At 45.1% G+C, this 12141-nt stretch overlaps 1 protein-coding gene across 5 annotated transcripts in view; it reads left to right on the top strand.

Annotated features, from left to right (window-relative positions):
* Positions 1–12141, top strand: part of TCTN1 (tectonic family member 1) — a 275107-nt gene that overhangs the window by 17643 nt on the left and 245323 nt on the right. For all 5 annotated transcript variants that reach the window (XM_069214867.1, XM_069214866.1, XM_069214868.1 and 2 more), the window contains exon 2: positions 9327–9447. In XM_069214867.1, the coding sequence (XP_069070968.1) occupies positions 9327–9447 (121 nt within the window). The remainder of the gene's footprint in view (positions 1–9326; positions 9448–12141) is intronic.

Below are 12141 nucleotides of genomic sequence, written 5' to 3'. Positions count from 1 at the left end.
GCAGCTACTCCGGCCTCTGTGTACTTCCGGCGGAAATCCTTTGTGCACAGCCAAGCCTGGGTCCACGGCACTCTAACCTGCATTGCACGACTTTCTAAGTTGGTCTCCAGCGACGTGGGACTCCTTTGTGCAACTTCGGGTGAGCACCGTTTCACTCTTCTTCGTAGTGCCTGTTCCGGCACTTCTGCGGGTGCTGCCTGCTTCTGAGAGGGCTCCTTGTCTTGCTCGACGCCCCCTCTGTCCCCAGACGCAATTGGCAACATGCTGGTCCCTCCTGGGCCACAGCAGCATCCAAAAACCCTAACCGCACGATTTGCAGCTAGCAAGGCTTGTTGGCGGTCTTTCGGCGCGAAAACACTTCTGCACGACTCTCCACGGCGTGGGGGATCCATCCTCCAAAGGGGAAGTCTCTAGCTCTTGTCGTTCCTGCAGAATCCTCCGCTTCTACTGTCCAGTAGCAGCTTCTTTGCACCCACAGCTGGCATTTCCTGGGCATCTGCCCATCTCCGACTTGCTTGTGACTTTTGGACTTGGTCCCCTTGTTCCACAGGTACCCTCAACTGGAAATCCATCGTTGTTGCATTGCTGGTTTGTGTCTTTCCTGCAGAATTCCCCTATCACGACTTCTTTGTCCTTTGGGGAACTTTAGTGCACTTTGCACTCACTTTTCAGGGTCTTGGGGTGGGCTATTTTTCTAACCCTTACTATTTTCTAATAGTCCCAGCGACCCTCTACAAGGTCACATATGTTTGGGGTCCATTCGTGGTTCGCATTCCACTTTTGGAGTATATGGTTTGTGTTGCCCCCATCCCTATGTGTCCCCATTGCATCCTATTGTAACTATACATTGTTTGCACTGTTTTCTAATACTGTTGCTGCATATTTTGGTATTGTGTACATATATCTTGTGTATATTTGCTATCCTCATACTGAGGGTACTCGCTGAGATACTTTTGGCATATTGTCATAAAAATAAAGTACCTTTATTTTTAGTATATCTGTGTATTGTGTTTTCTTATGATATTGTGCATATGACACTTGTGGTACTGTAGGAGCTTCACTCGTCTCCTAGTTCAGCCTAAGCTGCTCTGCTAAGCTACCATTATCTATTAGCCTATGCTGCTAGACACCCTATACACTAATAAGGGATAACTGGGCCTGGTGCAAGGTGCAAGTACCCCTTGGTACTCACTACAAGCCAGTCCAGCCTCCTACAGCGGGCATCTTGATTCATCCGGGTTTATTTGCACAACAGGAAAGTGTTCCTGTTGTGCAAATAAACCCGGATGAATCAAGATGCCCGCGGAGTGCTGTCTTTCTCTTAACCAAGGGAATTAAGTGTGGAGTTGTAAGCAAGGTAGCGCTCGCTAGCAGACTAGCACCGCTGACGTTCTGGAGCAGGACCGGCACACTATCAGGAAGTGTTCTTGTGTGTGTGTGTGTGTGTGTGTGTATATGTGTATATGTGTGTATATATATATATATATATATATATATATGGCCCCCCAGGGAAACCCTACAACAACTAAAAAAAAATATTTTCCCCACAGGGGGTCGCCCTGCCCACGGGCAACCCCCCGTGTCCATTTCTTTTTCTTTTTAAAAATAAAATTAAGCCCCGGGTGGGGGGGGGGGGGGGCGCGATTGCTCTCTACTACATTACTTTTGCCACATTAATTTACACTCAGTGGTCATGAAACGAATGGGAGGAGACTGTTAACGTATTGTGGAGCAGCTGATCTTAGCCTGTTTTCAACATCACCCAATAGTTTCCTGGACAATTTGTTGCTGATGGCGAATCATTTAGGGAACTTAGATAAATTGCACAGATGTATACATACCAACTTTACCAATTTAGGTGCCAGGTTTTCGCTTTTGAGGCAGCCCCACAGGCCTTGAAAAATCATAAAAAGGTTACTAGACCTGCAGGTTGAGTAACTTAAATAATCTCCTTGACCTAACTGTAATGTACTTGACCCATAAACGGGTCTCAAATTGTGTGATCCTAGGCAAATAGTTTAGAGATACCTTTTTCCTCATTCTCACATATGATTGCACCTTCAAATATGTGAGCTCAGCATTTCTGCAGTACAAAAAAGCTTTTGTATGATTAAGTAGACTAAGGTTTGCTGCATATATCACAAGAATCTAGCCCACGTATAGGGCACACATGACCCATGACTTGCTTTTAGTTTACTAAAAGCATTGCCCTGAGGGCAGGAGTGTTTCTCAGTTTATGTTTAAACACTCACTTTTAATAAATACATTACTAAACCATGATGTGGTGGCATATTGTCATCTGCACACAGTACATTTCCAAGAAATGTCCAAAAACCTATTCACTAACTTGCAGCTCTACTGGTAAAACTACATAGTATATTAACAATCTGTGAAAATTGGGTTTAAAAAAAAATATTCTTTGCACATCAACATGTAAATTATTCTAATTTGTTTTCATCCTATTAAAATATATTTTCCATCCCACAGAAATATTAAAAATTGGGCTTTACCACCTACTGAAATATATTTTGAAATATTTGTGCAATTGACTCAGTCATTTAAATGTTGTGTGTTAGGAAAAACCTGACACTCTATTTCCATTTAATTTACACTCAAAACAGCAGGCCACACAGTTCACCTTACAAAGTACTGGAACTTTGCATTCAGAAGGAAAATTAATTGTAAGATAAACTGACTTTTGACCTCTGTCTTTGAGTACAGAAAACATCTGACAGAAGAAGAAGATTTAAAGGCATCTTTTATTGCCCCTCCACTTTCTGACTGAACAGAACATCTATTCTTTGTCAACTTGCCAGAAGGGGCTAGTAGGACTTGCCATAGTGAGTGATCGAGTAGTTTTTGCGAACTCTCCCCACCTCCAGATTTACCAAGGTTACCCTATGTTTTTTTCATGAGATTAGATTAAGAAGACATCGCAAGTGCTCACGTTAGTTTCTACTCCTGGTATTTATGAAAATTGTAACTGGGCTGCAGCTGCACTCTCCACCACTTTGAAGTGAAAAACCTTTTATTGCACATTCAGGCAGATTAACTGGAAATAGAGACAACACATCCTTGAATGCACCTATTTGTTAAATAAAAATCCAGGACCACGATCATCATGCCCAGTGTACATGAAGTGATGTAGATCAGTGGTTCCAAACCAGTGATCTAAGAACCCCTGGGTGTCCGCGAAGCGTACTCAGGGGTGGGGGAGGTCCGTGACGGCTTAGAAAATTAAATAATATTAAAAGATTAATAAAGTGCATATACGTAAAGTCGCTAAATGTACAATTGCAATGAATTTGACATTGGAGGCTAAAAATTTAATTTGTTATGAGAGCAGTGAAGGTGCATCAAACAGAATATATATGGTGGACGGTGTGTGGATTCAATTAAATTTAGAAAAGCTCCAACCTTCCTTTTAAAATTCAATGTTTTTTTTTTTGTAAATTAAACAAAATGTGTTATTATTTGTGTTTGATGAATGCCAGTTTCTGTATTTTTTGTGTATTGTTTTTGTGGTTCAAATCATCAACAATGTTTAGGCCCGGGTCTTTGGCTTCCAGCAATAACTCAGTGGGGGTCCCCAGTTCCAATAATAATTCAGTGGGGGTCCCCAGTTCCAATAATAATTCAGTGGGGGTCCCTAGGTTCCAGTAATAACATAGTGGTGGTCCACGGAAGTCAAAAGTTTTGGGAACCACTGATATCTTTAAATATGTATGTTTTTTGTATTACTGAAGTTAATCACAGCCAGGCACAGAAAACGGATAGACAATGCTCCACAATCATGTAGATTGTTTTACAGTGCGCACCTAATCTTGGTGCCTCTCACAGCTATTTTATTCATCTTACTACTGTCAGAAAAGTTATATGTTCCAGTTTTCTAATTGCTGTACAATGTCCCAGGTCCATATGTTCGTTTTACTTGCTGACAATTAATTCCAAGCTTGCATGCACTAATGTCAGGATGAGAGCTCTGCTGTGAAGCAGAGATTTGTCACCAGCAGCCAGTCAAACCTTGATATTGGTCACTTAGCTATCACAAGAGATGCCTGACTGAAAATGTGCTCTATAAAAACACATTGTTTCTACTAGCAGCAGTAACCAATGAAAGTAACTGATTAACAATTAGTGTAGAATAGATGTATGCTGCATTTCTGAGCCATGCTACTTGCAAATATGTCTCTTTTTACTTTTTGTTTTCTAATGTACGCAGTCATTTTTGATTAATGCCTTCTTGCTAAACCTAAAAATGGCATAATTATACAAAACAAAAGCTGCAGAGAAAGTAAATGTAAAAATAGCCAAAATATCTTAGGTAGAAAGGATATATTTTCCAAAAGCCCGAAAATTGCCCAAATGAAACTCTAGGGTATTCCTACCCCAAAATATACCTTTATTACCTGACAGTGACAATCATAACTCTGTATTATGCAAAGGAAAGAAACTAGCGGTGGCGCTCATGCTAAATCTGGCTGCTCTGCATGATGTTCAGCTTGACAATCTGTTCAAAGGCAAGCCAGCAATGTCTACCTTAGGGGTGAAAATTCCTATGTTCACGCCACTTCACAGTGACCAGACAGGTAAGATGTCAATGCACACCTACTGCCCAACTCCTCATTGTATTGTGAGAAGCAGACCAGCACCCACAACATGTCCACCATCTCCAGTGTTCGAGACCTTCCTATGTCAGCCCTTCCACCCCTCCATTAATCCAGTAATTAGTGATCGTTTTACAGACGCTGTCATAAATTTTAACTCTTCACAGGCAGCATAGCCATAACACTAGACAAGAGTTATTTAACACTAGGTTAAAAGTAATTTACCTACAAAGAATAAACATTAATCGCACCTACAGCTTTCCGAAAAATTAATTTAGGCATGAGAACGATGCAACGGGAACCAGGACCTAACATACTTTTGTGATTCTCTGTATGCATGTGAATGTTGCCTGTTAATGTGTGTGTGATTGTACTTCTGTGGGTGTATGTGCGTATATGTATATGCATGTTTGCCTCTGTGTATGTCTGTATGTGCATGCGCGAGCATGCCTCCATGCATGTGTGATTGTGCTTTCATGTATGTGTGTCTGACCATGCATGTTTGGGTAACTATGTAGAACTGTGTGGGTGCATGCGTATGTATGTATGTAGTAATGCTGTATATGTATGTGCATGCTTGCTTATGTCCATGTCTGTATGTGCTTGTGCCTGCATGCGTGTGTATGTGTGTATGTATGCTTGTGTGTTTGCATGCATCTGTGTATGCGGCTGTAGGTGGCTGTGTTTCCGAATGTGTGCATGTCAGTGTGTTTGTGTGGGTTTGTGTCTATGTGTTGTTGTATATGTGTAGTTGCACGTTTGTTAGAGTCTGTCTGCATCTAAGTTTATTTTTAATTTTTTAAAAAAATTTTTATAGCATATAGAAGGCCCCTGGGGTGAGTGAGAGTGTTTTACTGAGAGCAATAACTACTAAACATATGACACATTGAGGAGCCGAAAACGCAGCAATACAAACAAGATGGGGCTGTTACTCACCGGAACGTGTTGTTATACTCTGTTGTCCTCCTTTGTTTTGCCTTTGTCTAGTTTGCATGTATTGATGCTTGTTCTATGTACGTGCTCTAATGCTGATCTCTTGGCATATCAGCACTATATACATTTGGATACAAATATTCTAGTATGAACAACAACAAAACAAATTCAAGAAGTACAACAGCTCATCCTGTACAACATGAAAATATAATACGTAATGCACCAACAGTAACACAGCAGATCCTGGTTACAGGGAAGGTTGAAATCAAAGGCTGGAGAAAGAGACATTTAGGCCCTCATTACAACCCTGACGGTCAAAGACCGACAGGGCTTTTTTGGCGATTGCACCGCCAACAGGCTGGCGGTGCAATCTTGTGTATTTTGACCGCGGCGCTTCCGCCGGGACCAGCGGTTTTCCGCCACGGTGGTCCCGGAGGTTGTAATCCTCCAGGGCAGCGCTGCTTGCTTGCAGGGGATTACGACTCCTCTTCCTGCCAGCCTTTCCATGGCGGTAGGAACCGCCATGGAAAGGCTAGCAGAAAGGGGAGTTGCGGGGCCCCCGGCACAGCCCCACACAGTATTCACTGTCTGCACAGCAGACAGTGAAAAGCGCGACGGGTGCAACTGCACCCGTCGCATGTCCGCAACACCGCCGGCGCCGGCCCAGTGGGGATGTCATAATGGGCACCGCGGGAGTGCGGCCGCATTGGTGGCCGCCCAACGGTTAATGTTGTAATGAGGCCCTTAATTGCTAGACCACACAGAACAAAATTAAGTGGAGGACATCATGGGCCTTATTATGACTTTGGCAGATGGAAAAGCCTGTCCTTCGAAGTCCCTACGGGAAGGTTGCCGCCAGTGTGGCAGCCTCCCCGCCGGGCCCATTACGAGTTTCCCGCTTGCCAAGCGGGCGAAAACTGAGTAATTGAGCTGGTGGCAATGCTGTAGTGCATAGCGTGCACCAGCACCCGTCGCAATGTTCACTGTCTGCAAAGCTGGCCAGGGGGGCCCCTGCTCTGCCCATGCCAAGTGCATGGGCAGTACAGGCCCCGCCCTGTGGCCCCCTTCACCCCGTCTCCATCAGCCTTTTCATGGCGGTGCTACCACCAGGAATCTGCTGGTGGAAATGGGGGTCGTGATCCCCAGGGCAGCTCTGCTTGCAGCGCTGCCCTGATGGATTAGGACCGCCAGCAATACCAGACCAACGTAAAGTCGTAATCTGGCAGTGCTGGTGGTCTGACTGTGGTGCTACCGCTGCAGTCGTAATATGGCACTCGGACCGCCGCATTGGTGGCGGTCCAACCGCCAGGGTCGTAATGAGGCCCCATGTGTGCGTCTCTGTGGACCTGTGTCACTGTGTGTATGAGAGTGTGTATCACTTTATGTGGCTGTGTATTTCTGTTGCCTACATTTGTGCAGGTAAAGACTGTGGGTGTGTATGTGTGTGTGCCCCTATCTGCGCCTCTTGGTCTTGGTGCATGTGCATACAAGAGTGTGCGTATATATAATTATATGTGTATCTGTAGGATGTGCACGAGTGAGTGTATCGCAGTGTGTGACTGTTTAGTTGTGTGTGTGATTGTTGGTGTATTACTGTGAGTGTGGATAGATGTGAGGCATTGGGTCAGTGTATCTATTGGTATATGAGAGTGTGTATATCACTCTGTTAGGTGTCTATACTGTGTTCACATGTATGGGTGTATCACTGTGAGTGTGTAGGTGTGTGTGAGTCTGTGCTGTGTGCATGGGTGTGGTTTTATCACTGTGTGCATGTGTCCATGTGTATCTGTGGTTCTGTATATTCGTGTGTTTGAGATTTTGTGCATATTGCATATTTGTGTATGTATATGTGTGCATGAGTGTGGCGGCATCACTGTGAGTATGTGTATGATGTATTTCTGTGTCTATGCACCTGTGTGTATATTACTCTGTGTGTGTCTGCGTTGTGTGCAATGTGCATGCCTATTTGCCTGCCCGAGTGCTCTCTGAGAATTTATTTCTAGCAGTACAGTGATTTCACAAGAAGAGGAGCTAGGGGTGCCCTGTGGTTTTTAACAGTTCTAACTCTGGTGGGGGCAAGCAACAAGAACAACAGAAGTAGGGAGGGCAGGTTGGGGTGCAAGCAACACTGACAAAGGGAGGAGGGGCGGTGGGTTGGGACAAGCACCGTTGTGTGCATTAATTGGCTCCTCAGTCTTTTGGGGGGATAGGACAACCAGCTTTGGGGGAAAAAAGCACCGCAAAAACAGAATTGTATGCTGCAAAATTTCCACTTATTGTGCTTCAGAAGTTGGCACTCCATGCCGCAGTATTCTGGGGGGATTGGGTGGGGGGGGGCGTCTGATTAAAGGACTTCTGACATTATCGCCGCCTCTCTCGTTTCACACTCGTTTTAATGAAAGCAACGTAAACAAGCATTGATTGGTAAAGCTGATAAGTATAAACTTGGTAAAGTGATGCAATGGTTAAATGTTTATTTTTTATTTTTAATCACACGCATACAACACGAAAATAGAGGCAGCAGGTAGCGGCCACATCCTTGCAATCAAACTTTAAAAAATAAATAACATTCACTATTGTGGCCGCGTTACAGTAATATAAATATATATTTTAGTTGTGTCATGCATTTTATTATTTGTCTAGGAGACAACAAAAAATCATCACCTACCCAAGCATTCAGATTGCAGACATTTACAATGCCACGTAAGCACTCTATGACGGAAAATTTGAAAATGAGACAAAAATGAATCTCCATTAACTGGGCACAAGGAGCATAGCCAAATACATGGGTTAAACAGAACTGATCGGGTGAAGGTGGTCATGGTCTAATAATTAGGGGAGTTAAAGACTAGTTTGGAAGAGTTGAATTGGAAACCCAATAGTCCCGATCACTGTAATCTGAAACCAGGCCATATCAAGTCAATAACGATCCCAGAGCCCAAATTTGCGAGCTGCCGAGCCCCTGCTTGCATCCCACCGAGCCCCTGCTTGCATACTGCCGAGCTCTTGCGTGCACCATGGCGGTCTCCTGCCTTCTCTTGCTTGTACCCTGCTGTGCTCGTGCATGCACCCTCCTAACCTCCTGGATGCTCCCCAGTGATCTCCCACAAAGCGGAGCCCCGGAAGGCACTCCACTAACCTCCTGTTGGCACTTTTATCCCTCGAAAAGTTATGACTTATATGTGCCCGCAGTTCCCCGACACACAAGTAGAAGATTAACTCCTTGGTTGCCAGATTACGAAATTACAGCTCCTTTTGGGCAAGTTTCTGGGTTTGGAGGTGGTAAGCTTCTGCCGAATGATAAATACCAATGCAACACCTGATAATGAGACTGTTACTCAAAGTCTAGATGAACATTGGAAAAGTACTGTACTGCTATGGAGTTTTCTTTAGTCATCAGTACTGTTTGGCATCAACCCACAACGAATTTGGGTTTATTGAATATCTGTATTAATGCACTTGAAATGTTTGGTCCATCTGTCCATTTTGTATGCTTATACCACAATAAAGAATTACTTGAGGAAAAAATAATAGTCCATAATTTCCATAGAAAAGCAGAATGCCTCACAGCTTTTAATAAGAAATGTATTTTTCTATGAAAATTTAACAAAGTAAATAAGCGAAAACAAATAGCAGTGGTAGGGTTATATAATCCCTTCATTGCATCTCGTATGATAAAAACGTATTTTTCTAAGGATTGTTTTAATAAACCTCAGGTGAGGTAGGCTAAGAGTATTTATAAGTCTACTGTTCTCAATATCTAACCCGTTTGTTTTCCCTTTCTAGTTGATACACTTTGTGTTTGTAACTTGCTGGTAGCGCAGTGTGATGTTAACTGCTGCTGTGATCCCGACTGCACTGCTTCGGACTTCAGCGTCTTCTCCTCGTGCTCTGTTCCTGTTGTCATGTAAGTTCCAACATTGTTTTTCAAATAGCGCGATAACGAGGTGCTCATGGGCAGAAGGTTCTTTGAAGGAAGTCATTCATTGACCTAGACAGCTTGCATTCAATGACACCTGTTTGATCTTCTGTGCAACGTTCACTTGTGATATAATGTGGAATCATTTCATATTGTGAAGATTGTAGTGTACTTACATTTGTATACACTGGAAAACTTTTAATGAGTGACCTTTTTGAAATGTGCACACCTAGATCTTGACGTACAAACCCCAGCCGCAGACCAGGATGTCAACACCGATGGACTTGAGCACCTTGATGCAATTTGCGATGCAGCTCATGTACTTATAGGTTGTATTGCGTATTTCCCACTCGCACAGGTTCGCAAACCAGTTGTCCTGATAAATATTATTTAGGCAGGCTGCTATTTACAACCCTATGCGATTGGCTGCATTCCAAACCTGAAACTTACATCCATTCCTGCCATTCCAAACCTGAAACATTTTTATTTTTTTTAAGCAGCTCTTCTCCCTTAATAAACAAGTGCTGCTTTTAAAAGAAAAAAGTTTGGGAAGACATTGAGGATAATAGTGGTCTAGTGTACCACTGTCTGTATGGCTGCGGGTTGCCAGACATAATTCATAATAAGAAGCTATTTCCTGCGGGCTGGGGGGACTGGGAACCCAAAGCAGCCTTGACAATTTTGTCAGACCTGCCCTCGCATGGAGGCTAGAAACGAGAGTGTAGGAAGTTGGCTCTGTATATACTATCTCAAAGTGAGAGATAGTGTGCACAGAGTCCAAGGGTTCCCCTTAGAGGTTGATAGTGGCAAAATTAGATAACTCTAATGCTCTAATTTGTGGTAGTGTGGTCGAGCAGTAGGCTTATCAGAGGGTAGTGTTAAGCATTTGTTGTACACACACAGGCAATACATGAGGAACACACACTCAAGACTTAACTCCAGGCCAATAGTTTTTATATAGAAAAATAACTTTTCTTAATTTATTTTAGAACCACAAGATTCAAGATCTGAAGTAAATACATAAAATGCAAGGTACTCCACACAGGTAAGTAAGGAACTTTGAATTAGAGCAGTAACCTGCCCAGTGTAGGACACTGGGGGGCGTGGCCAAGGCGTCAAGATGGCGGACGCACTTTTGTAGTGCTCCGGACCCCTCCGTCATCCGCCTTCGATTTTCCCCCAAATCCGCCTATATCCAGGGCATCCTCTAGTCTGGGAGGCTTCGTTGCTCCTCTCCTGACGGGACAGTCGCTTAGTCTGAGCTCTTTGTCCGGTTCTGGAGGAGGAGAGGCCTGGAGGAGCTGCGTGCGGAAATTGGCCGGCGGGATCGGCTGGCGGCGCGGGGAGTGCTGGAGATCCGGGCAGTGCGGCTCCGAATCCCCGGAGGTGGCTGTCTGGGGGGGAGAGACGGTGGCAGATCTCTCGTTTCCCTCCAGTCCCCCCTCCCTGGCGAGTGAGGAGGTCTGATCGCGCCGGGGGCGCGGACGAGCCTAGGAGGCCCACATCCAAGATGGCGGCCGGAATGAGTGGCCGACGGCGGTAGTCCCTGCGAGTGGATCCAGCCCCTGCGGTGGAGGCAGAGAGACGGGGACGGGAACGCAGGGACTGCCATAGAACTGACCTGAATTGGCCTAACATCGGCAACGGAGGCGGTTGAGAGGTACTGGGACTGCGGTGCGGGGGGAGCACGGAACGGCACAGAGTGGGGCCGGACTGACGAACGGAGGAAATGGACCACCCCTCCTGTCGCCTATTGTCATCTCCCCCCCCCCCCCTTCCTGCAGAGACAAGGGGAGAGATATATCGTGGGGCGATCCTCTGCTGGTGTTTCTCCCCCCATCAATTTTGAGAAGGCGTTTGATTTGGTGGACTGGGGCTTTCTCTTCTTGGTGCTCCAAAGGGCAGGCATTGGACCGAGATTCTGCCGCCTTGTCCAGGCATTACACACTGACCCGTCAGTCCGGGTACAGGTTAATGGGACCATGTCGTCGGCCTTTGAAGTCAGACTAGGCACGAGACAGGGTTGCCCGCTGTCTCCCCTCCTCTTTATCCTGGTTATTGAACCTCTGGCCCAAATGTTCCGGACTGATCCGGAGTATTGTGGATGGAGATGGGGACATGCCCGAGAAGATAGAATAGCCCTGTATGCGGACGATGTCCTGCTATATATGGGCTCACCGAGTGTGTCGGGTCCACGCAGCCTTCTTCTTTTAAACAGTTATGCACTGGCATCGGGCTTAAAAATGAACCCTACCAAATCAATGCTGGTCCCCCTGGCGAATACCCGAGACTGTTTCGATTGGCAAGACATGATACCCCTTCGTAGATTAAGCTTCAAATATCTCGGCGTTTGGGTGACTCTCCTACCGGAACTGACACGGGCCAAGAACCTAGACTCAGTTTTTGCGCGTGTTAAGACAGATCTACAGAGATGGCAGACTTTGCCACTGAATGTCATGGGCCTTGTTGCCCTGTATAAGATGATGGTTCTACCTAGGTTACTATATGCGTTCCAAAATTTTCCCTTTCCAATACCTCGTTTGTGGTTCCGAGCTCTGGAGGCTGCCACGGCTCTGTTTCTTTGGAAGGGAGCTAGACACAGAATGGCAACGCGGTATTGCCGGAAAGGAACTTATGAAGGAGGTCTGGGAGCCTCAGACCCCTACTTTTATTATCTGGCGA

The sequence above is a fragment of the Pleurodeles waltl genome, chromosome 11 (assembly GCF_031143425.1).
Source record: "Pleurodeles waltl isolate 20211129_DDA chromosome 11, aPleWal1.hap1.20221129, whole genome shotgun sequence".
Lineage (NCBI taxonomy): Eukaryota > Metazoa > Chordata > Amphibia > Caudata > Salamandridae > Pleurodeles > Pleurodeles waltl.
This window is presented reverse-complemented; position numbering and strand designations above follow the sequence as displayed.